This window comes from Castor canadensis, chromosome X (assembly GCF_047511655.1).
Source record: "Castor canadensis chromosome X, mCasCan1.hap1v2, whole genome shotgun sequence".
NCBI lineage: Eukaryota > Metazoa > Chordata > Mammalia > Rodentia > Castoridae > Castor > Castor canadensis.
This window is the reverse complement of record NC_133405.1, coordinates 97745720-97772675: the sequence shown is the minus strand read 5'-3', so window position 1 is coordinate 97772675 and position 26956 is coordinate 97745720. Positions and strand designations below refer to the sequence as shown.

General features: G+C 37.9%; 1 protein-coding gene across 3 annotated transcripts in view; it reads left to right on the top strand.

Moving 5' to 3' along the window:
• Ccnb3 (cyclin B3) overlaps positions 1–26956 on the top strand; it is a 73926-nt gene that overhangs the window by 41485 nt on the left and 5485 nt on the right. For 2 of the 3 annotated variants that reach the window (XM_074062617.1, XM_074062616.1), the window contains exons 5-8: positions 4341–7065; positions 8180–8278; positions 9459–9551; positions 25354–25491. In XM_074062617.1, coding sequence (XP_073918718.1) covers positions 4341–7065; positions 8180–8278; positions 9459–9551; positions 25354–25491 — 3055 coding nt within the window. The remainder of the gene's footprint in view (positions 1–4340; positions 7066–8179; positions 8279–9458; positions 9552–25353; positions 25492–26956) is intronic. The other variant, XM_074062619.1, reaches the window with a different exon arrangement.

The following is a 26956-nucleotide window of genomic DNA, read 5'->3' as shown; positions in this document are numbered from 1 at the left end:
ATTTCTGTTCCTAGGTTGTTGGGTGCTTTTTCATCATGAAAGATGATTTTTTGTTATTTTGTCAAATGATTTTTCTGAATTTATCGATAATGGTCACATGGTTTTGTTTTTGTTCTATTGATGTAGGGTAGTATACGAACTGAGTTTTGGAAGTTAAATTAACTTTGTATTTCTGAGATAAATCCCACTTGATTATGGTATATAAACCTTTTATATTTTTCTGGATTTGGTTTGCTAGTATTTTGTTGAGGAATTTTTGCTTCTATATCCATAGAAGTATTGGTTTGTGATTTTCTTGTCAGTGCTGTTTTGGAATCAAAATAGTATAAAGAGTAAGTTGGAAAACGTTCCCATGTTTTCTTTTTCTTGGGAGAGTTCCTAAAGAACTAACATTAATTGTTCTTTAAATATTTGGTAGAATTCACCTGTGAAGAGCCTGGACTTTTGTTTGTGGATAGTTTTTTGATTATTAATCAGTTCCTTTACGTGTTATAGGTCTACTTGGATTTTAATATTTTTCTTGAATGAGTTTTGGTAGTTTGTGTCTTCCTAGAAAGTTGTTTATTTCTTCTAAATCATCTAATTTATTCATGTTATTCCTAACATTTCTTTATTTTTATTGTTAAGCATATTCATTTGTTAAATCCTCACAGCACACTTATGAAGGAGACATTATTTTGATCCTTGTTTTATAAGTAGAAAAACTGAAGTACAGAGTTAACTTGCCCAAGGTTACCTAGGCTGTTAAAGAAGGAATCAGGATTTGAATATAAGCAGGGTAGCTCTAGACAGAGTGCATGTCCTTATCATAATTATACTATCAGAAGACCACCTCTAAAAGTTCTTATCAGGAAGGACCTGTCTTGTCAAGCAAAGCATTTTGAGGTACTTAATTTGAATTTGACTTATTTACTTTTATAACTCTGGTTTTCATTACATTCCTAGAGTCGTATATTCATCACCACTATCAAATTTTAGAATTTTTCAACACCTTCAAAAGAAACTCATATTGCTGAGTGTGGTGGTGCATGCCTATAATCTCAGCACTTGGGAGACTGAGATACATAGTGAGTTCAAGGCCAGCCTGGGATATATAACAATATCCTGTCTCAAAACAAACAAACAAACAAGCAAACAAAAAATAGAAACCCTCATATGTGTTAGGAGTGCCTTTCCTTTCCCAGTTTCTTTCTCCTCCCCCACCCCATTCTGGAGGTTTCATATAAATTGAATCATATGATATCTGGTTTTTGGAGGCACTAAATACTACTGTTCAGTGATTTTATTTGCCTTCATTTCTCTCCTTATTCTGACGTATAGTCTTCCAGTGATCTGGTCACACTAGGTTAGTCACACTAATTGATCTTGAAATACTATTCAAAACAAAGATTTGCATCTGACACACATGACACATTCTGTTTTGGTCTTTTTAGTCCCTTCATTGGAAAAGCATATCATATAGAGCCTTGGTGCAAGGAATATGGTTAGATGCCACCAATTAAGTTAGTGACCAGCTTGCCTATCTTATTAGCTTTCAAATAATATTATTTTCAACCTGAGTTTTTATCCAATTCCTGGTGTTGATAAACAAAGATGAATAAATGCAGCTAGTAAGGGAGATTGATGCATAAGCAGATAACTCATATGATGTGAAAGTATTATAATAGAAACCTTTGTATATAGTAAAGGTAATAGATAATATTGAGAAAACAAAATAGATTTCAGGGGAAATATTGTAGAAGAGTGTAGGGACCTAGGCATAGAATCTATACAGTATACCGTTTGCTTGATTTACCATGCTCTTCCCCCATCCCGTTTTTTTTTTAACCTTTTACTCTGCCTCTTAGGGATGAAGCCCTTTCCCTTTCCATGCCCTTAGTTAGTGTAGCAACAGAATGAGATGGTAGGTGGGGTCTCTAGGAACTACTTTCTTCCTTTTTGTTTTTGGTTTTGTTTTACATTTTTATTAGCATATATTAGTTGTGCAGGGGGGTTTCATTGTGACATTTACATATTTGCTTACAATGTATCTTTACTAGATTCAGCCCCTCCATCATTCTCTCTGTCCACCTCTTAGAACATTTTCAACATGTTTTGTTGTTCTATCGTCATACACATATACAAAGCACATCCACCCTATTCACCTTCCTTCACCCTCTCCTTTTACCCTCCCCTTTTACCCTCCCCCCCACTGGTCCCCACCCCCAGACAGGACCTATTTTACCTTCCTGTCCTTAATTTTTAAAAACATTTTATTAGCATATATGAGTTGTACTGTGAGTTTCATTGTGACATTTCCATATATGCTTACAATGTACCTTGGTTAGGTTCCTCCCATCATCACTCTCCCTCCTTACTTAAAACGATTTCAACAGGTTTCATTTTCATATATGCATACAAAGTACATAGACCATATTCGCCCTCCTTCACCCTCTGCATTTACCCTCCCTCCCCCATTGGCATCCATCCCAGACAGGACCTGTTTTACCTTCCCGTCCTTCATTTTTAAAGTATATATTGGTTGTTCAGGGACGTTTTATCTTGGTATTTCACACATGTATATTTCTTTCTTTAATTAGATTAACCCCCTCTTTTGCTTTTTCTGTATCACTTTGCTCCCCTACGATTCAACAGCTTTCAGGGTGGCATTTTGTTATACTACCTTCATGTATAGATGCAATATATTTCAATTTTATTCATTATTATTCTCTTTTCCTCTCCCACCTCCCTGAAGTCCCCTCAGACAGACAATCATGTTCTCATTCTCTCTCTCTCTCTCTCAATATATATATATGTGTGTGTGTGTGTGTGTGTGTGTGTATATATGTATTATATGTATGTATGTGTATATGTTATATATGCACATACATACATATTGTGTCTCTATACGTATGTGTATATATATACATACATATAATATGTACATATATATAATATGTGTATATAATATATACACATACATACATATTATATATATGCATATGTACATTGTATATATATATAATATGTAATGTATGTTTGTATATAAGATCATATATATACATGATCTTTTTAGGCCATATGTTTATGTATACATTTATCTTTTATGTCTGGCCTCCACATATGAGGAAAACATGTACATGTGACCTTGTCCTTCTGAGCCTGGTTTACTTTGCTTAACATGATGATCGCCAGTTCCATCCATTTACCTGCAATCAGCATAATTTCATTCTTCTTTATGGTTGAATAATACTTCATTGTGTATATATACCACATTATATTAATCCATTCATCAGTTGTAGGGCATCTGGGCTGTTTCCATAGCTTGGTTATTGTGAATAGTACTGTAATAAACATGAGAGTGAAAGTGGCTCTATTGTATCTTGGCTTATATTCCTTCAGGTAAATGCCTAGGAATGGTATCACTGAATCGTATGCTAGCTCTATTTTTAGTTGTTGAAGGAGCCACCATAGTGCTTTTCATAATGGTTGTACTAATTTACATTCCCACAAACATTATATAAGATTCCCTTTTTCCCCATTTCCTTGCCAGTATTTTTGTTGCTTGTGTTATTTATGATAGCCATTCTGATTGGAGTGAGGTTAAATCTCATTGTCATTTTGATTTGCATTTCCTTTATAGTCAAGGATGTTGAGCATTTCTTCATGCATTTATTGGCCACTTGGACTTCTTCTTTGGGGAATTATCTGTTTATTTAATTTGCCCATTTATTCATTGGGTTGTTGATTCTTTTCAGGCTTAGTTTTTTGAGCTCCTTGTATAGTCTACCTATTAATCTCTTGTCAGATGTGTAGCTGGAAAGGATTTTTTTCCCATTCTGTTGGCTGTCTCTTCAGTCTAGTGACTTTCCTTTGCATGCCTGTATGTGGTTTTGAGTCATCTAAAACATATTCCATTTTGCAAACAAAATGACTTATAGAAAATATACAATTATGCAGAAGTATTTTTAAATGGACCTCTCTGCTGTTAAGTCCTTTTCATCCATGGTATTGTTTAGTTCTAGGATATTTTTGTTAATTTTTTGTCTGAATGTTTTGTCTGTTGATGAAAGTGGATTGTTGAGACCTCTCACTATTTTTATTTCTAAACCTATCTGAAACTACATTCTTCTTTTTCTATTGTTGTGCTAGGTGGTGGTGGTGGGGACACTGTGGAATTCACAAAAGTTCTTACAATATATCAAATATATCATACTTGAATTTACTCCCTCCACCACTCTCCTTTATCCCCTCCTTCCCCTCATTCCTGGAATAGTTTCCACTTACACCTCCCCCTTGCAGTACTGTTCTGCCTCCTGTGGAACTACATTCTTCTTAACCAGAAATTGTTTTATTTGCAGGGATAAGTTGGAAGTCTCACCAGTAGTGGTCTCTACCAGCTTGGTGCCAAACATTATGGAGAAACTGCCTGTTCTAGATATTTCCACCAAATCCAAAACACCACCCACTGAGGAAGCATGTATCTTTGAAAAGCTATCAGTTTTAAGAGAAGAACCTGCTGTTCAGGAGACAACCCTCATCAAGAAGGCATTAAAGCAGTGCACAAATCATGGGGAATTGTCCCTATTGGAGAAGTCACTACCCTTGCAGGAGGAGACTGACAATGAAAATGAGTTTGGTATAGAGCCAGTGACTTTTGGGAAGAAGCCTAAAACTGAGGAGTCATCTCTCACTAAGAAGATACTATCTTTAAAGAAGAAGTGTACCCCTCAGGGAAAGAGTTCCTACATGGTGAAGCCACTAGTATTACAGAAGATTACCTCTGAAGAGAAGTCACTTACTAAGGTGCCTTTATCCTTTAAGACAAAGCCTACTGAGGAGTATCCTTTTTGGAAGCCACCTGCATTGCAAGAAAAGTACACCACTGAGCAAGAGGTGTCCGTTTTGAAGAAATCATTGGCCCTGCAGGAGAAGATCAACTTTGAAGAGGATTCTCTCTTTAAGCAATCATTAGCTTTTAAGAAGAAGCCTACCACCAAGGAAGCAACCCTCATCACAAAGCAATTATTTTTAAAGGAGAAATGTACTACTGAGGGGAAAAAGGGCATTACTGAGGTAAAGAGGTACTGCTTGAAGAAGTCACTAGTATTGCAGGAGGTCACCTCTGAAGAGAAGTCCCTCATTACAGAGCCATCGTTCTTTGAAAAGAATCCTACCATTCAGGGGGAGTCTTGGTTCAAAGAGCCATCTTCATTGAAAGAGAAGAATAACATCCAAAGGGAGGAGGTGGGCATCTTGAAGAGGAAATGGGCATCATGGGAGAATATGAACAGTGAAGATAACTTATGCATGGAGCTAGTTACCTGTAAGAAGCAGCATATTACCATGGAGAAGCCATCACTTTTAATAAAGAAGTGTAACACTTTGGGGAAGAGCTCCCACTTTAGGCCACTATTATTGCACACAGTCACCTCTGGAGACAAGTCACTCACTAAGGAGCCACTGTCCTTCAAGAAATCTACCACTGAGAAGGATTTGCTTTTCCAGGGCTCATCTGCATTTCAAGAGAAGTGTACTACTCCAGAGCAAGTGTTCACCTTTAAGAACTTAGTCCTGCAAAAGTCTCCCACTGAGGAGAAGTCACATTTTCAGGATGCTTTGGCTTTTAAGAAGCAGTGTATCATTGAGGAGGCAAGCCCCACCGAGAAGCTTTTGCCTTTAAAAAAGCTGAAGTGTACCACTCAAGGGACAGTGTCCTACTTAAAGCCACCAGTATTGCAGATAGTTGCCTTTGGAGAGAAGTCACCTTCTAAGGAGTCATTGTCCTTTAAAGAAGAAAATGTGTTATTGAAGAAGAAAAAGTATACTACTCAGGCAGTGCCCTTCTGGCAAGAGCTGTCAGACTGTCAGGAAATAAGTGGTGAAGTTAAGGATTCATTTGTTATGGAGCCAGTGCCATTTAGAAAGAAGCCTACAACTGAAGAGGAGTTCCTCTTCCAGGAGCCATCTTCATTGAAAGAGAAGCACAGTACTCTGCAGGGGATGTCCCTCTCAGAGAAGTCATTGGCCTTGCAGGAGAAGACCATCACCAAAGTAGAAACATACAGTAAAGAACCAGGGACTTTGAAGGAGAAGCCTACCATTGAGGAAGAATTCTTCTTTAAGGAACAATTTTCTTTGAGCGAGAAGCTTGCCAGTGATGATGTGTCCCATTTCCTGAAGGACTTAGGCTTGCAAAAGGAGGCTGAAAACAACAATGACACCTCAAAAAAGCTATTGACCTTGCAGGAGAAGAGCACCACCAAAGAGGAGTTCCTTTTCAAAAAGTTCTTAGTTTGCAAGAAAGAGCCCTCCACTGAGGCAGCAACAAACCCAGAGAAACAATTATCTTTAAAGAAGTCCACTTTTCAATGTCTAGATTTCCTTTCAAAGAAGCAGTTGGCTTTGTGTGAGGAAACCACCAATGATGAGTCCCTTATTAAGCAGCCATTGGCCTTGCAGGTGTATCCCAGCATTAAGAACACGGTTACCCTGAAGAACCCTGAAGGTTCTGCAAAGCCTTTGGCCTTGCAGAAGTCCAGCACTAGGAAGAAGCCATTGATCTTGCAGAGGAATTCCACTGTTAAAAAGGAATCTGTCCTCAAGGAACATACCATTAACAAAGAGGCTCACTTCATGAAACTTTTGACCTTGCCAGAGAAGTCCAACACTGAGAAAGAGGGTACCCTGAAGGAGCCCTTGACCTTGCAGAAGAAGCCCAGAATTGAGAAAGAGGCCATTTTCCAAAAGCCATTAGCCTTTCAGAAGAAGACCAACACTGATAAGGCAGCCCTCTCAGATGAACTATTAGTCTTGACTGATGAAGTCACTGGTGGGAAGCAGTTATCCTTTAAATATCCATTGCTTTTGGAACAGAATCCTGCCCATAAGGAGGATACTTTCTTGATCCCTCAAGTTGAGAGCAGCTCACATGTGTTCAGCAATGCTCTTGAATCAGGAACCAGCACATCCAACATTGTCAACATATCCGTTTCAGCCAACCTCAGTACCATCAGAAAGTTTAGGGCATTTGAATCTGGTTCCAGAAATCATTTCTCATCTCAGAAGAGGAGAGCACGGAATCAGGTATTTATCTCTCTTCTTAAATTAGAAGTGTGAATTTCCATTTTTTTTGGTGGTGGTACTGGGATGTGAACTCAGGGCTTTGTACCTCCTGGGCAGGCACTCTTCTACTTGAGCCACTGCTTCAGCCCAGAAGTGTGAATTTCTTTATTGTTTGGAGGTAGCTGCTAGCAGAAATAGTGTTTTTGCTTGTCCATGGGAACCCAGGGCCTTGCACATGCAAAATATACACTACCACTGAGCTGCACCCTCAACCCTGAAGAGATTTTTTGTTTGCTTCCTAAGCAATTGAGCTGCTTGTAGTAAGTTATGGGAGACCCCTATACCCAGTAAGACGGTGATACTTCTTGGGTTTGTTTCTGGTTTCATTTAGTGAGAGATTGATGCAGAATCATCTCTTCTCATCTTTTATAGCCCAGGGTTACCCATAATATGGGATAAAATTACCAGGCTCTTTGTTTTCTCTTATGTCAAACTGGCCTTATAGAGTATCTTGACTTCCTGATTGGCACAAACCTAAGCAGTTAGAAAGTATTTATACCCCTAATGGTCTGGAGCATTGTGCTATATACTTGGGTTTTGCAGTGGTGGTTAGAAAAGGGTATTATCTTTCTTAGTTATTTTAATCAGCATCACAGTGGGCTTCAGTCAAAGACAAAAATTCATAGGAGCGTCTCCTAAGGAAAGTGCTCTTTAAGTTATAAGTTACAAGAATGAAGGGATAAAATTTAACAAACAAGAGGAGAAATATCCCTCTTACAGGTAAAACAACCTGGGTAAATGTGTAGAAGGGAGGAAAAGGCTCCTAAGATGAGCTGGGGCAGAACAAAGCATTGGGACATAATAAGGAACAGAAGACAGGTGACATAGTTGACATAAGAATGTCTTTCTTAGACTTGAGCTTACTTGTAAAAGGGTGCCTTGCTCCTGGGATACGTAGGCACATACTTGGCATTTCTTGATCCCTGAGGATTGCAGCGTTAATAGCCCCAAGATAACGTGAGGCTTGAAGTACTTGGTAGGAGAAGACAGTAGGGAGAAAGGAGTCATTTTTGATATGTATGAACTTTCCTTGTACTCTTTCTTCTGCTAATACGTATTTTTGGTGATTTCTAAGCAGAAAACCATACTGGACGATATTGACAAGGACTACAGTGATCAACTTTTCAACTCAATATATTCTGAGGATATCTTCAGTTATATGAAGGAGAGAGAGGTATGTATGTAGGTAAATGGGAATGGACAATGATTTTTAGTTCTTATTTCTTCATCACTCTATCCTTCAGCATACAGTTTGAAAGGGTACTGATGTAGAAAATAACAATAAAATCACACCCTTTGTTTCAGCTCTTCAACCTGGTGCAATTTTCTTTTTCCTTTGAAATCTTAATCTCCTTTTGCAATAATATTCTTCAGTTCCAAATTTTCGTTTGTCTCTCTCAATGAAACAGATAAGAAGATTGTCTATCAACTAGAATGTTTAGCAGACCATGCATAGGAGGGTGAATGACTATCTCATCCTTGACAAAGAGAGAACAATTTATTAACTACCTGACTTCCAGGCTTATACTTTTTCTAGTTATAAAGACACTCCTTAATTTAAAGAAGGTTATATGCAAGTAAACCTATTGTAAGTTGAAACATTTTAGCTTAGCCACACAGTTCACTATAGAATATAGGCTGTTTCTCCTTGTGATAGTTTGGCTGACGGGGAGCTGTGACTCACTGCTGCTGCCTGGCATTGAGAGAAAGGATTGTACCACATATTGTTAATCCTGGAAAAGATCAAATTAAAAAATCTGAAGTACAGTTTCTACTGAATGTGGATGCTTTTGTACTGTCAGAAAGTTGAAAAATCAGTAAGTTGAACCATTATAAGTTGGGACCGTCTGTACCTTGAAGAACGTAAGAGATAACTCTTTTTCTAAAAGTGTGAGCCTTGGCTCAGCAGTATCAGTTTCACCTAATATCTTGCTAGCATTGCAGAAAACTAGCCACATGCAAGGCTTTCTAAATCAAAATCTGAGGTTTTACAAGAGCTACAAGTAGTGCATACACATATGTTAAATTTTAAGAGGCAATACTCTCTACTTAGCATGGGACTGTGCTTTAAACTGAATTGCAGAACTTTTTTGACATTCATCTATAGCCATAGGTGTGTTTCTGTCATTATTCTCCTTAGATTCCTCACTATCCATTCTGACACATGATCATCATGTGTGTCTACTTCCCAAGTATAACCGGAACTTATCTGGAGAGGTATACTTTGATCTATCCCAGTCTAACCCAATCTGAGTTGAAAATGAGTTAGAATTGTGCAACAGAAGTTAATTGTTAAGTTATAATGTTGAACTACAGGAAGAGTTTATTTAACATTTCTTTCTCATTGATGCTAGGAGAAGTTCATACTTAAAAATTACATGAACAGGCAGATTGACATCACCAGTGAAATGAGGGCCATTCTTGTGGACTGGTTGGTGGAGGTACAGGTAAGCCTGACAACTGCTTCCTTAAGGAGCTATTTTCTTTCTTGTTTAGTCATTCAGCACTACCAGTTAAAGCATGCTAGAAGATGCTTGGATGGATGGATGGATGCATCTATGGATCTACAGAGCTGAAGAATCCATAGTTCCTGCTCTCAAGGAGCTTATTATTTAGAGGGCAAGATAAGACATATAGATAACTGAGTATAATACAAAGTAGAATATACTAAGTAGCCGAAGAATGTTATAAAGAAAATAATGTGAGAACCCAATGAAAGGAAAGTCTATTTCTAGAAAAGGCAGTGATGGTCTGGTAGTTTTTTCATTCTCAAAGTCTTGTAAAAGTGTATGTAGTGATTTGGGTTGGGGTCAGTGAGATGGTCTTTTAAACTTTGGTGAAGTAGATTATAGGAAAGACAGTGTAGCACCAGACATGTCAGGTACCTGTTTGTCCAGGGATGTATATAGAGGAAATACTGCTATGAATATTTAATTACTGTTTTGTACTAAGGAAAGGGAGCTCAGAATAGTGCTTGGCACATAGAAGGGAGTCAATAAACATTTGTTGTATGAATGGAATTAAATGAATTGCTATGTATTACATTTTGTAGCTATTATAAATGGAATTGCTTTCTTGATTTATATGGCAGATAATTCACTTTTGGCATATAGCAATGGTACTGATTATTTTGATAAGTTGATTTTATATCCTACAACTTTGTGGAATTTATTAGGTCTAGGTTTTTTTTTTGTGTGTGTGATACTGGTGTTTGAACTCGGGGCTTCATGCTTGTGAGGTTAGGTGCTCTACCACTTGAGTCATGCCTCCAGCCCCTTTTCCTCTGGTTATTTTTGGAAATAGGGTCTCATGTTTTTTTGCCCATTCCAACCTGGAGTGCGATCCTCCTCTTTTAAGCTTCCTGCCATCACTGGGATGACAGGCATGTGCCACTATGCCTAGCTTTTTTCTGTTGATATGGGGTCTTGAAAACTTTTTTTGCCTGGACTAACCTGGAACTGTGATCCTCCCTATCTCAGCTTCCCAAGTAGCTAGGATTACAGGTGTGAGCCACTGGCTAGCAATAATACTTTTGGTGGAGTTTTTGGGGTTTTTTATATATATAAGATCATGTCATCTGCACATGGTGACAGTTTAACTACTTTTCCAATTTTGATGCCCTTTATCTCTTTCTCTTGCCTGATTGATCTGGTTAGGATTTCTAGCACTAATGTTGAATAAAAGTGGTGAAAGTGAGCATCCTTGTCATCTAGATCTTGAAGAGAAAGTTTCCACCTTTTCTCATTCAGCAAAATATTAATGGTTGGCTTATATAAATAGATTTTATTATGTTGGAGTGTGTTCTTTTTAAACTTAATTTATTCAGTGTTTTTACTATGAAGGAATGTTGCATTTTGGCTACTCTGAGGCGTACAAAAACATCTTTGGATCATTAACAAGCTATTGTAAAATGATAGCTACTTAAGGTGATCATAAAGATAAGAACAGAAGCAAAGAACAAGAGAAAATATACTAATAATAAGACTGAAGTTGCGTTCCATTCCTTCTCATGTTTTTGAATTTTAGATGTCCTTTTTTACACCTTTCTTTATTGCCTGTCTCTTAACATGTTAATGTAGTTATTATTTTAATTGTATTTCAATCTTCATACTAAAGATATGGTTTATGTACCATGCTTACAATATCAGCACATTCTGAATTTGTGAGTTTTACACTTCCTATCTTTTCTTCTTATTCATTAATGTCTCTTTCTTTCAGTTTTAAGAACTTCCTTTAGTATTTCTTATACAACAGGTCTGGTAGAGGTGTAGTCTCTCAGCTTTTGTGTGTCGGGAATATTTTCATTCCTCTTTCATTTCTAAAGGATAGCTTTGCTGCTAACCAGTGTCACCTCCTGAGCCCACAGCCCATCAAGACCAGCATAGCACTGGGGTTGGACCAAGATCCCCATTGCTATGGACTGCCTATTAGTGAGGTGAACTCATGGCCCAAGGCTGCTGCATCACAGGTGATGCTAGCTGGAATGAAAGTCTCATAGCCTGGGGCCATGTGTCTTCCCCTGGCACTAGAGCTGTTCCATAGGATCTGTCTGTAGGCAGGCCTGGTGATGAGGTCCATTAGGATCTTCCCAGTATTAAGTCTCACCAGCCCAGCACTAGGTTTTAGGGCAAAGTCTTGTGCTTACTACCCTATTCTACCCCCAGCAAATGGGGTCTCATACCATTCAATGCTTCCCAAGGTCAGGGTGGTGTTAGGAAAGGCAGTCCCTAGGCTACCTACACTGATGATAAGCTGGGTTGTTGTGCCTGAGTCTCACAGCTGCAAGAACCTGCACAATCTCAAAGTTGCAGTGGGCCCATGCCACAGCTTGTAGTGCTATAGGCTAAAACAGTCCCTCCCACTGGGACACAAGTGTCTATTTGGTGCTGGGGCATTTTTAGAGGTCTGGCAATAGCTGAGCAGCATGATGTTGAGGGATGAGTGGTAGAGAGTCTTGTGGCTACCAAGGTTGATACTAAAGTAGTTTACACCTGAGTCCCACAGCCACAGGGAACTTCAGTCTCTAGAGTTGGAAGGTGTATCCAGGCCCACTATAAGACTGGAACCGGTACTGTAGAAATTCAAGTCTGTCCCATTGATCCATAGGTCTTGGCCTGATGCCAGGACTAGGTAGTGGTTCTGTCTTTAAGCTCTGGCTTTTGTAGCCTTCAGTTTCTACTGCATGCTGGGTCTCACTGTTAGGGGTGTGGCACTGCATTTCAAGACAGTGCCCTGTGCTAGCTTTTATGCTTTGCTCCCCAGCAGGTGGAATCCTGCTGCCTTCTCCCCACCCCCCACTCTGCTGCTGGAGGTTGTGGGAGAGGCAACAAGGCCACCTGCCCAAATGCAGTTCTCCAGCCTCAGTCTGCAGATACTGGCCTGGCGGTAGGGGTTGTAGGGCTTTGTGTAGTCTGCGTTTCACTGGGCTTAATTCTCTTTCCACTTCTCAAGTGGAAAGTGTCTCTCTCAATGCTGAAATAGTTGGAATTAGGAGAGGGATAACACAAACAACTTTCCTTCTGCCTTTTTCATTGAGTCTTTTTGTTTTGTTATACTAAAAGCAGGTACTATGGTCTCTTACCTGATTTTCTTAGATCTTATAAAGGTAGTTTGGTACCTGACTAACTTTCCACCGTGGTGTGTTTGTGGGGAGCAGATCCCAGGAGGATCTTATTCAGCCACCATCTTGCACTGCCTCTGATTCATTCCCTGTCTTCCTTTCTTCCATTCCTTCTCTTTCTTTTCTTCCTTTCCTTCTTTCCCTCCCTCTCTCCTTGGGGTTTGAACTCTGGGCTTCTCACTTGCTAGACAGGTGCTCTACTGCTTGAGCCACACCTTCACCCCTATTTATTTATTTATTAATTTATTTTTGCAGTTCTGGGGATTGACTTTACTCTTAATTGCTGAGTAGTATTCCACAATGTAGATATACTATATGTAACAATTCACCCATTAAAAGACATTTGGATTGTTTCTATTTTGAGGCTACTAAGGATAAAATCACTATGAATGTTTGCATACAGTTTTTTTGTGAACATAGGTTTCATTTTCTGGGGTAAATGTTCAAGAGATTGACAGTTCTATGAATTTTAGCACATGTACAGATCTGTGTAACTGCCGCTATGGTTAGGTGGCACTCTTTAAAAAAAATCCTCATTCTGACCCTTAATAGTCATACCCTCCTCCACACCCCTAACTTCTGGCAGCATTGACCTATTCTCTGTCAGTGTAGTTCTTGTTTTTCAAGAATATTGTATGAACGAATATTATATAAATATTTTTATAAATTATATAACCTTATGAGACTGACTTCTTTCATTCAATGTAGTGACTCTAAGTTGCAGGTATAAATAAATCATTTGTCTTCCCCACATAAATTTTAGAATTAAGTTACTTTTATCTACAAAAAATCTTGCTAGGCATTCGGTTGGAATTTAATTATATCTTCTACAGAAAATAGTTCACACAACAGGCTTGATGCTGCTATCCTTAGAAAGGCCTATTTGCAAGGTTGACCCTTAGCTAATATGTAGAAACGTGGCTGGTAAACCATCTCCTACACTGATATAAAACCCTCCCAAATGATAACTGTTGCTCACTGTGCCTAAACTCTTTGTGCAAACAGTGTACTTTAACCTAAACACTCGCTTTCCTTTTAGAAGTCTGACATTTGAGAAAATGCTAGGCAGAGAGCGTGACCAGCTCCCAGTAAAGTCTTGGGCAATGAGTGACTGGCTTTCCGGGTAGGCAACACTTCACATGTCCCAACTCGTTGCTGGAGGAATTAAGTGCATCCTAACATGACTCTACTGGGACAGGACTCTTGGAAGCTTGCTTATAGTTGTTTTCAGACTTTGCCCCATTCTCCTTTTCCCTTTGCTGATTTTTCTTTTTATCCTTTTGCTATAAAGAATTACAGCCATGAACATGACTATTTAGAAGTCTTGGGAGTCCTTCTAGGAAATCATTGCATCTGGAATGGTCTTAGGGAGCCGAACACACATCTATAGGTGAATTTGGATAGAATTGACATTTTATTGTGTTGAATCTTCCAATACATGGAATATGGAATATCTTTCCAATTATTTACGTTTTCTTTTGATTTTTTTCTTACCACATAGATTCTGTACATGATTTATACCAAAATTTTTGTTGGAACTACAGTAAATAGTATATTTTAAATTAAATTCAAGCTTCTATCTGTACATCTCCAGTATGAATTATGATTGATAATTCTGTGTTGACCTTGTGTTTTATGACATTGTTAAAACTCACTTATTCTTAATGGCTATTTTGTTATTTTTTATAGATTTCTTGAGGTCATCTATGTAGACAATTGTGTCATATTTAAGTGGGAACAATTTTATTTCTTCTTTCTAGTCTGTATTTTAGTTCATTTTTGTACTGCTTAAGACTTCCATTATGATGTCAATACAAGAATAGTAAGAGTACTGGACAGACTTGCATTGTTTCTGACCGTAGGAGGAAACCATTTACTATTATTAGCATGATTTTAACCTGAAGGTTTTTGTAGATATACTAGATAAGATTAAGAAAGTTACTTTCCATTCCTACTTTGTCCATACACTTTTTTTGTTATCATAAATGAATGTTGAATTTTCCCAAATGCTTTTTCCTGTACCTATTGGATATGTTTATTTTTTGCTCTGGACTACTAATATAGTAGGTGACATTGATTCTTAAAGATTGAAGCATATTCCTGGAATAAACCCCACTTTGTCCTGGTATATTGCTCTTTTATGTATTGCTGTATTTAATTGACTACTTTTGGGGTTTTTTTGGCGGTACTTGTGTTTGAACTCAGGGCCTTCACCTTGAGCCATTCCACCAGCCCTATTTTTTTGTAAAGGGTTTTTCAAGATAGGGTCTCACGAACTCTTGTGACTCGCTCGAGTTTGTCCTAGAAACCTTAACTGAGGGGCAATGGGAGATGCCAGAAAAGACAAACAGAAGACCAAACATGCATAAAGCTGGGGCTAGGTAGGCTGGATACTACGATGGAGACACACTAGCACCCTCCACCTCCAGTGAGTTTATTATATATAGTGGCAACATGAGATGGAGAGGCATTTCTTGGGGGAGGGGGTGTGGCATTGTAATCCTCAGGAACTGGAATCCTTGTGACAGCTTCTCTCTGAATGTAAACATCTTAGGAAAAACACCTGTACTGCATCTTGCCCACTTCTGCAGCTGAGGCTATGCCAATCCAAGTGTGCAAATTACTGGGCATAACTATATTTGCTTCCTTCTGTGGTTTGGGACTGTGCCAAACTCAAACATGCAGCCTTATTCAATATACCTGTCGGCTTCCAACATCGAACTATTTGCTCTGGTTGGCTTTGAACCGTAATCCTCCTGATCTCTGCCTTCTGAGTAGCTAGGATTATAGGTGTGAGCCATTGGCGCCTAGCTTGATTGGCTAGTGTTTTGATGAGGATTTTTACACTTATGTTTATGATAGATGTTGGTCTGGAATGTTCCTTTTTGGTACTGTCTTTGTCTAATTTTGGTAGGTTTTGGAATAACATTAACCTTGCAAAATAAGTTAGGAAATATGTTCCCCCGCTCCTAACCTTTTCTGTTTTCTGGAAGAGATGTGTAGAATTGATGTTATTTCTTCTTTAAATGTTTAACAGACTTCACAAATAAAAACATTTACAATTGGACATATTTTCCCAAAAGATTTTTAGCTAAGAATGTAATCTCTTTAACAGTTATAAGATTATTCGTTATCTATTTCATTTTGGGTGACTTTTCATTACTTGTGGTTTTTAAGGAATGGGTCCATCTGGATTTGTGTTTATAGAGTTGTTGATAGTATTCCCTTTCTTTCTTGATATTGGTAATTTGCATCTTCTTTCTCTTTGTTAGTCAGTCTTGCTAGTGGTTTATGAATTTTATTGATCTTTTCAAAGAGGTAGGTTGTGGTTTTATCCATTTTCTCTATTTTTCTGTTTTTAGTTTTATTGGTGTCTGCTCCAATTTGTATGATTTCCTATCGTCTTGTGTTTGTTCATCTAATTTCTTAACGTGTAAGACTAGGTTATTAATCTCAAACCCCTCTTCTTGTCTAAAATAAGCATTTGTTGGTATAAATTTCTCCCTAAACACTGCTTTAGCTGCATGCCAAAACTTTTGGGAGAGTTACTCTTTGATCCTTGGGTTATGTGGGTTTTGTTGTTTAATTTCTAAGTGTTTAAGAGATTTTACTGTTATTTTTTCATTACTGAATTCTAGTTCAATTGTAATTAAAGAAAATATAAAAAATGTTAAAATATTTAAAGGTTTGTTACATGATACCAGAATATAATTTGTGTTGGTGAATTTTCAATATGCACTTGAGAATATGTATTCTGCTGTTGGGCAGAGTAGACTATAATGTCAACTGGATCCATTTGGTTGATGTTTTCATTGCTGATTTTCTGTGTATTTTATTACCAAAAGTACTGAAGTTTTCAACTTAATTGTGAATTTGTCTATTTATCTTTTCATTTTTTTGCTTGGTATTTTAAAGTTCTTTTGTTAGAAACATACAGATTTAGGATTGTTACATCTTTCTAGTTATTTGTGACTTGTTTTTTTCTCATGTAGAAGTGTTCATATAATTGCAAACGTTTTTTGAGTTAAACTTACATATTTATGCATCAATTTCATTGGCTGTATATTATTTTTATTTACCACACCCAGCCTCCTATTAATAGTTTTTTACAAATATTGCCCTTGCCCTTAGAGATCACCCCCAGTAATGAACATAAATAACATGCACGTTTTTCATAATTTTATTACTGTTTCTCTGAAATAAATTACTAGGAATAAAATTATTAGATCAAAACATATGAATGTGGTTTTTTCTATACATTGATTTCAGTCTTTTAGACTCCAAAGCTGTGAGATGATATATTTCTGTTGTTTTAAGCCAAAAATAAGCACATTTAAAATTTTTGTGTATATTGGCAAGCCTCCTCCTGAAATGTATACCCATAACCTTACTAACTCAGAAAGTTACATTTTTTTGCCATCTGATAAATGAAAAATTTTAATGTATTTTAGTTTGATGTACAGGTATGTTGACATTTTAAGTAGTCAAATCTATCAGTTCTTTCCTTTATGCTTTTAAGAGTTGTTTCTTACCAGGTGCAATGGCTCATGGCTGTAATCCCAGCTACTTGAGAGGCAGAGATTGGGAGGATTATAGTTCAAGGCTAGCCTAAGAAAAAGGTTAATGGGACCCTCATCTCAATAACTGGGGCATAGTTGTACACACCTATAATACCAGCTATATAGGAAGCATAGGTAGGAGGATTAAGGTCGGAGGCTGCCCTGGGAAAAAACTAGAGACCCCACCTGAAAAATGACTAAAAGCAAAAAAGGGCTGAGGCGTGGCTTAAGTGGTAGAGAAACCTGCCTACCAAGCATGAGACCCTGAGTTCAAACTTTCTTTAAAAAAAAAAAAGATTTGTTTCTTGCCTAGAAAATTGTACTCAAGGCCAGGCATGGTGGCTCAAGCCATAATTCTAGCTACTTGAGGGACTGAGATTGGGATTATCACACTTTGAGGCCAGTCTTGGCAAAAGAGACCTCATCTCAACCAATGTCTAGGAGCAGGTCGCAACAATGCAGGGAAGCAAATAGGATCCTGGGCCAGACTGGCCTGGGCATAAAGCAAGACCCTACCTCAAAAAAAAAAAAAAAAGAAATAACCAATTCCAAAAAGGCTGGCAGAGTGGTTCAATGGTGAAGCGCCTTTGGTTTTGGGGTGAACATCTAAACATCTTCCCCCTTGGCTCAAGTGGTAGAGCACCTGCTAATCAACCGTGAGGCTCTAAGTTCAAACTGCAGTACTGGAATAAAAAATAAAAAAGCAAACATCTTCCCTCAGTGATTATCCAGTATTAGTTTTCATTATCACTGTTTGAGATGACATATACTTGGGTTTGTTTGTGGTCTTTCCAATTCCATTCATTGATCTGCTGTTTTTACTATTATTCTTTATTCATCATTTACAAAATATTACTGGTTTGTCTTATACATTCTTCCAGGTCAGGTGTAGAATAGTTTTGTCAAATTTTTTAAAACTGTAGAATTCACCAATTTTACAACATGGAAATATCCAAGCCAATTATGTTGTGTCTATTTAGTTGCCATGTCTTCCTTTGCAATTTTGCTTTTTAAAAAAATTGTCTTCGTATTGGTCACATTGACTTAAAATGTTTGTATTGATATTAACCTTATTTAGAATGTTATGAGTGTTACCATTTTCTTTTAGTTTTTTGATTTATTGTTTGCATGTTGGGAAAACAATAGTTTTTCTGTATTTTTTTGTTCTTATCCACTTTGCTGAGCTTAGTCATAATTTTTTAAATTTACTCTTAAACTTGATGTGCTTTTACTTCTTTAAAAGAATTTTTGCATGTCTATTCATAAATAAGATTTCTTTTTAAGTTTGTGGTAAAGGTTGCTATCATTATTAAGTTGTGGTACCAGAATTACTTTTGCTTTTTAATATAATTACAGAGATTTTCCTACTGTACTGAACTTCCACATTATTTTACATCAGTTTTAAAACTAATGATTTTATTTATTTTTTTATTATTGTTGTACTGGGGGTACATTGTGACTTTTACAAAAGTTCTTACAGTATATCATAGTTGAATTCATTGTTGTTGAGTTTATTTCTACTTGAATTTTTTCACCTTTGCCATCCAACCTTAACCTCTTTGCCCCTTATAACACTTTGAAGCTACCAAATTAATACATGCTTATTAATATGTATACATATGTACTCTTACATATTTTTGAATGTATGTTTGTGTATATAAGATCAACAACCTTTTTCTCCTATTTAAAAGAAAATTGACACAAGTTCAGTTTGACAAAGTTTACTTGAGCTAAAGAAAACCTGACACAAATTAAGTTAAAAGTTTACTTGAGCATGAAAATTTTCCTAGAACCTGACAGCATTCCAGATCAGAGGTATTGAGAATACCTTATGCAGTCATATGTGCAGGTTATATTTATAGCCAGAGGAAAGAAGTGACCTACAGAAACAACCTGATCTGCAGCAGTTGGCATTTGCCTTTAGTGAGCATTGATTTGGTAGCTTTCGCCTCTGATTGGCTGGAGGCTCAGATTCTATGATTGGCTGAGTCTTAGTTGCTTGATTACAAAGGTATACTCTTAGGTTAAGTTACAGCCTGCTTGTACATCAAGCCAGATTATAGTTCAGGAAGCACGGAGATCACTTTAGGCTAAATTATTGTTCAAGTAAAGAGGCTAGTTTAGGCCAAATGAAGTTTGCTTCAACACTCCTCCTCTTTTTTTTTTTTTTTGTTTTTCATTTTTCTTTTATTATTCATATGTGCATACAAGGCTTGGTTCATTTCTCCCCCCTGCCCCCACCCCCTCCCTTACCACCCACTCCGCCCCCTCCCTCTCCCCCCCCTCAATACCCAGCAGAAACTATTTTGCCCTTATTTCTAATTTTTTTGTAGAGAGAGTATAAGCAATAATAGGAAGGAACAAGGGTTTTTGCTGGTTGAGATAAGGATAGCTATACATACAGGGCATTGACTCACATTGATTTCCTGTGCGTGGGTGTTACCTTCTAGGTTAATTCTTTTTGATCTAACCTTTTCTCTAGTACCTGTTCCCCTTTTCCTATTGGCCTCAGTTGCTTTAAGGTATCTGCTTTAGTTTCTCTGCGTTAAGGGCAACAAATGCTAGCTAGTTTTTTAGGTGTCTTACCTATCCTCACCCCTCCCTTGTGTGCTCTCGCTTTTATCATGTGCTCATAGTCCAATCCCCTTGTTGTGTTTGCCCTTGATCTAATGTCCACATATGAGGGAGAACATACGATTTTTGGTTTTTTGAGCCAGGCTAACCTCCTCTTACAGTTATAAACAATTTAGAGGGTATCCTTATAGATCCCTTTTGTGTATTTTATCATTGTTAAGTGTTTCACTGTCCTTTCTTTAAAAATTATGTAAGTAATACATTAATGCATTATATGTACATAGAGAAATACATACTTTTAATGGGTGTGGGTTTTATGATATTTTTGTTATATGATTAGGTCATGCTGTACACATCACAGGCTGATCTTGAACTCATTATTTACCCCACCCAGGCTGACCTCACATTCACAATTATCCTGCCTTAGTGTCCTGAGTGCTGGGCTTACAAGCACATATCACCATACCCAGTTTCTTTCCTTTTTAAAGAATAAATCTTAGTAATCTTTCCATATATGTGTAAACCTACTGTATTCTTTAAGACTGTTCCATAATTCTCTTAAGTATAGTCTTTATTTAGTTAACTAGCTCCTTTTATACAACTGATCTATTAATTTCCCCCTCAAATAAAATTAGATAACTTGCATATTTTAGTTCATTTCCTTTCTGCTTTCATTCTTTTTGGGGGACGGGCAGTACTGGGAGTTGAACTCAGGGCCCTGTGCTTGCTCAACAGGTGCTCTATCACTCTTTTCTGCTTTTAACTAAAATAATTAGGTTCTTAGATTCAGATTATTGTTTTAATACATTGTATTCCCTATGAATAATTGTTTTTGACATTTCTATATATGGATCTGTTTTCTTTAACTTTGTGTGGTATATTCTGAGTCCTTTCAATCTAAAGGTTCAATTTTTCTTTAGCTCTGGTGAAAGTTTTGAGTTATTTCTCTAATATTATTAACCTTTTCTCTCCTTTTTACATTGTTGTTTTAAGAAAAACCTTTGTGTAGAGGGCTGTCTTTCAGTAGATCGCAGAAAGGGAGTTGCTATTCAACCTATAAAACTCCCCACCCAGAAGCAGGTTTATTGCAAATGATTTAGCATCAGGTTTCCCAGCAACATACATTGCAAGAACTTGGCTTCCTTTCTAGCTGTGCTCCACTTCCCAGGATGAAGGACTTTCCACACTGGGTCTGGTACTGGCAAGTGGTGGGATTTGCCATGTGTAGGTATGCAGCCAGCAGGAAGGAGGGCACTGGCCATCCCAAGTCAACTCAGGCTCCTTCAGTATTACTGCAGTTTTTCTGGCTGGGATTCTGATTCTTTTCAGAGAGGTGGGGAGAGTAGATACAGGAAAGAAGGGAGGGAGAGAGAAGAGGGGGGAGAGAGAAGGGAATAGGGAGGAGGGAGGGAGAGAGAATGAATATGAATGAAAGAGAATATATGAAAATATCTAGATTTCTTTTTTGAGACTATTATTCCATTGAAATTTTTAAATGCTGAATTTCTGCATTTTAATTAGTTTTGAAACTAATGATTTTATTTGTTATTATTGTTGTAGTTGGGGGTACATTGTGACATTTACAAAAGTTCTTATAATATATCATAGTTGAATTCACCCTCTCCATCATTCTCCTTTATCTCCCTCCCCTCATTCTAGGAATAGTTTCAGCAGGTTCTAGATTTCATTATCTTAACTTTCTTTTACCTCTCAGTTTTGGGAGAATTTCTTGAAGTAGCCTTTGGAATTATTTATTTGGTTTTTGCATTATCTAATATGCTGTCCACTGTCTCTATAACATTAAACTTTTTAAAGTAATTACTTTTCACCAGAAACCAGTCTTTCTGAATCCTGGAGTGTTCTGTTTTCATTGATTTAATGTCCTTTCAGATCTTGTTGATAATGTACTTTTTATGAGTTTATTCCAATTCTTAGGAGTGAAAGGTTTTATAGACACTTGCAGATTCATAAAAATGTTTCTTTTATAAAAATTACTTGTATTTATCTGGTTTATTTTTTTTCTGTTCTTATCCTTATAGAAGAAGATTTTTAAGTTTTAGAATTTGGGTTGGATTTTTACCAGATTTATCTCCTAGTTCAAAACTGAGTATTCTTTATATGTTCTATAGTTTTCTTTATCCTTTCCCTTTTGTTTCTTCTTACTTTTCTCCAGATAAGTAGAACAATTGTGTATGAAGAATTAGAACATTGCTCTAGCCAGAGACAGTTAGGAAGGAGAGAATATTGCTATTGTGCTGAAGGGCTTCTTGTCCACATTTTTTGGAGCTGCATAAAATTACCTGTAGCACTGCCACTCTTCTCAAACTGGCAGAAAAACTGTCATTTGAAGCCTGATGCTGAGGGGAATGAAAACCATGTTATGTAAAGAATAGTTAGAGAGCTGGCAGAGTGGCTCAAGCAGTAAGAGCGTCTGCCTAGTGAGCGTAAGGCCCCAAGTTCAAACTCCAGTGCCACACAAACAAAAGAATAGTTAGAGTAAGTCAAGTTATTTGGTATAGAGTGAAGAAGATTTATAGGAGCTATAGTAACTGCCTTCAGTAGCAGAAGGGCTGTCACATGAAAGATTATATTTGTTCCATGTAGTCCCAAGTAATATAATTATGTTAGAAGGTATTGTCTTGCATTCAAGAGAGAAGAATTGCCATAACTAACACAGATAATTTAAATATTTACTTAGCTACTCAGGAGGTAGAAATCAGGAGGGTCAAAAAGTTGCCTTGTTTTTTTTGTGTGTGTGTGTCTTTTTTTTGTTGTTGTTTTTCTTTTTTTTTTTTCAGTGCTGGGGACCGAACTCAGGGCCTTGCCAGGCAAGCGCTATTCCACTGAGCTAAATCAGAAAGACCCCATCTCAACAAATAAGCCAAGCATGTTGGAGCACAACTATGGTCCCAGCTAAGTGGGAGGCATAGGTAGGGGGATCATGGTCTGAGGCCAGCCCGGGCATAAATGTGACACCCTATCTGAAAAATAACTAAAGCAGAAACAAGGCTGGGGACATGACTCTAGTGGTAAAGTACCTGCTTAGCAAGTGTGAGGCCCTGAGTTCAAACTCCAGTACCACAAAAAAATTTATTGACTCTAGATTTCAACTACTTCTTCATATTTTACCCACACATTTTTATGTTACCATTTGACACTACCATTCATACATGAGCGCCCATGTTCCTATGTGAGGTACTAGAAAAGCTACATGAGTAGTGGCTGTGTCGTTTTCTTATAGAGAACTGCTGTTTCCATTCCTCCCATCTTTTATTTTTATTTTTTGTAATTACCTGACCTGAATTTCTTGCTCCTTCAGGTAGTAGTAGCCATTACCTTTCATCTGCTGAACTCTTCCCATCTCTTCTTTTCTTTGGTGGGACTGGGTTTGAACTCAGGGCTTCACACTTACAAACCAGGTACTCTTCCGCCTCCAGTCAGCTTTGCTCTGGTTATTTTGGAGATGGGGGGTCTCACGAACTGTTTTCCTGGGCTGGTCTCCAACTACGATTCACACAGTCTCAGCCTCCCAAGTAGCTAGATTACAAGCATGAGCCACCAGTGCCCTGCCCATCTTTTCCTCAAGACATCCCTTTGGGCATTGTGGAAAACAAAATGTCCATGTCCTAGCCCCTAGAACCTGTGAAACTGTTGCCTTCTATAGTAAAAGGCTAATTAAAAAGTTACTGATTAGCTGGATTATTTGAATGGGCTCAGTGTAATCACAAGGGCCTTGAGTATGTGGAAGAGAACACAGAGCATGATGTAACGTGAGAAAGACTTGGCTTGCTATTGCTGTGTTTGAAGATAGAATGAGCTGCATACCAAGGAATTGTGAGCTGCTCCCAGGACTCTAGAGAAAGAAAATAGATTCTGTACTACTACTTCCAGAAAGAAGCACGGATTCATTGACACCTTGATTGTTAGCCTAGGGAGACCCATTTTGGACTTCTGACCTCCAGATTTGTCATATAATGAATTTGTGTTGTTTTAAGCCATTAAGTTTGTGGCAATTCATTAAAGCAATAATAGGAAACTGATACAAATTTCTGAAAAGACCTACTGGCAGAACTGCTTCTTGATATTTCTGCATCTCTCTCTCTCTCTCTCTCTCTCTCTCTATATATATATATATATCTGTATATATGTAATAATATATAATATATCACATATACATATTGCTGAATTGGATTCAAGTATCTTCTGATAACATTTGGCTATAAAGATATACATTCATTTCTACATTGCTTCTCATTGACCTTTTTTTGGTCATTTAGGTTCCAGTCAAAAAGAGTGGCCTATATAAGGGCTATGAGTGTGGCTTAAGTGGTAGGTACCTGTCTAATAAGCACAAGGCCCTGAGTTCAAACCCTAGTACCACCAAAAAAAAGTAACCTATACAAAAGAACGCCCAATGAAGGAAAGCTTACCAGGGACGGTGATTTCACTCAAGATGTGGAAGGATTTTCTGTTAAAGCCATTCGAAGAGAGATGGGATTATAGAGGTTTGTAAGGCAAGAGCTGAATAATCATTTTGTGGAAATGTTAAGAGTGTTCACATACCAGTTGAGGTGTTGGATGTTCTCAAACCTAAGAACCTGAGAAGTTATGAAGGAAGAAGCATTAATGAGGATTGGTGGACCTCCTGTGTACAGAAGTGCAAAATGTGTCTACACAAGGCAAAAGCAGCCAGTAGAATCAAGTAGAAACAAACCCAATGGCTTTGTTTTCCAACTATGTATTCTGGTTATCAGGGCTGCTATGCTCTCAGTAGGGGTAAAGATATTTATTGATAAGATGTATGTTTGAAAGGCTGCATTCACCCAGAGAAGGCACCTTTTTATGTTTTTCTAATTTTCACAAATGTACTTTATGGACAAGAATAAAGTCCATAACTGGGACTATTAACTATAGGAAAAGTTTCCTTAGAGCTGATAAAAGCAAGTTAAGTAAGGCAAAACAATAAGAAAAAAAAGGAAAGGGGTTTATACTACTAATGTTTCTGGCTTATCCTATCCCATAGTTATCTTCCAAATTGTGCTATCATTACTTGCTTCCAACTGATATATTTTAATAGCATATCTAATTGGGAAAAGAAACTAATAAATAAACAACTCTCTGTATTTCAGAGCTAAAGAAACCCCTATTTGGGGAGTTTACAAGTTACTAACAAATGGAGAAAGCAGGAATGTGAGTATTAGAGATCAAGGAGAGAGGGTGTGTCTACTGAAGGCACTCACAAAGAAGGCAGAATATCACTGGCTTGTAAGACTGGTCACCTACCCAAATGAGAAAGGACAGATAATGCCAGGATCCCCAAAGGCAGAGGAGATACATGTAGGTACCTCCTTGAAGCAGCTTTCACATTCCTAACAGAGTTCCAGCTGGATAGGACTGTTCTTGATGCTGCTGACAGTACAGTAGCTAAATGTGTCTGGAGATTGATAGGGAGCTGGACAATGTGCAGATTCCTGTCTTGTTTGTGTATTTCTCCAGATTACCTTTGGGATGAGTCATGAGACCCTGTACTTGGCAGTGAAGCTGGTGGATCACTACCTAATGAAGGCATTATGCAATAAGGACAAGCTACAACTCCTTGGTTCTACTGCCTTTCTGATTGCAGCAAAATTTGAGGTGAGCCAAGCCCTAAGCTCTGGAGAGAGCTAATCAGGTATCTATCCAAAATAAAGAATAAATACATACATGTATTTATACATAGAGATATATACACACCTGCATATATAAATGTGTGTATATATTTGTATATATGTGTATCTATGTTTGTGTATCCAATTGCACACACCAAATACTTTTCCTATCAATTTTTTGTCTATTTCCCCAAAGCAGGAAAGCTGGTATTGGTTGGCTTCAGTTGTTTCCTGGCATCAGCAAGGTTGTTTTATTTCCTCTCTGAAGATAAGTTATATGCACATGTGTCTAATTAAATGAGTACTTTTTAAAACTTCCTTCTGGTTCATATTCTTTGCCCCTCCCCCTCTTTTTCTTGTTCCATCAACCCCATCCCCATCTAGTGTAATCTTGATCTGCGTATATAATGATACATGTCTAGCTAAAGGTGCAGGAGAAATTTAAGAGAAAATGGTTTGGTGTAGATGGTAGTGAGTCTAAATGGTTCAGATGAAATAGTTACTTTTGAAGCAGTAGTATAAAAGCGAGTAGCTGGCCTTTTCTTCATGACCATAACCTGTCTATCTAGTAACCTCTTTGATTCTTTTTCCCTTCCTAGATGCTAACGATCTTGTTTAACTCTCATTTTTTCCTTCAGTTATGCTAGTCATATGAAACTCAGGGTTTGGAAGCAGAGAGGTAGCAATTTTTGTTAAGAAGCTCAAAGAACTTTAGAACCATGGATTTGTTTGTTTTGGTGCTGGCTCCTTTCTTCCCTCCCCTTCTCCCTCCCCCAACACCCCCTTGCCTCCCTCTATTCAACTTGCTCTTTCCCTCCTCTGCCTCAGCCTCCTCAAGCCCCTCTCCATGCTCACCCCTAGAGATATCCTATACATTAGCCTCAGGGTTGGCTGTGTCCAATAGAAAGGGAAAGAGGGTAGAGAAGGAAAAGATAGAAGAGAAGCAGGAGCAATTTTTAGCAAATATGGGACCCAGTAGCACCCTTCCTTTGGTGGCCATGACAGAGGGCCCCTACTAAGTCCTATGGAGGAAGGATGTCTTCCCCTCACAGAATTGAAGTACTGAAAGATTTTTTTGTATGCTGAGGTATGGAGATGGGATGAAGAGAGAAGAAAGAAAGTAGTGTATGAACATGGGGTAGATAGTGAATTCCAGGTTGAGAAAGAGTCAGGGATCTTCCCCAAATCAAGGTTCAACCTCCAGACAACTAGGGATGGGAAGGTTCTCCCAAGACAGTGGTTCTTCTACCCCTTAGCCCCTCCCCACATACATTTTTACCCGTCTCTTAACTCCTCCTTCCATGGATTTCTTCCCTTTTTTCCCCCACAGCAAGTCTTAGATATCCTATTCCTGGTTCTCACTCATGAGGAGGGACGATCACTGCTCTCAGCCCCTGTGCTCTGTCACTCTTGGCACTGTAAGAGACTATCTCCGTGGACCCTATCCTTGC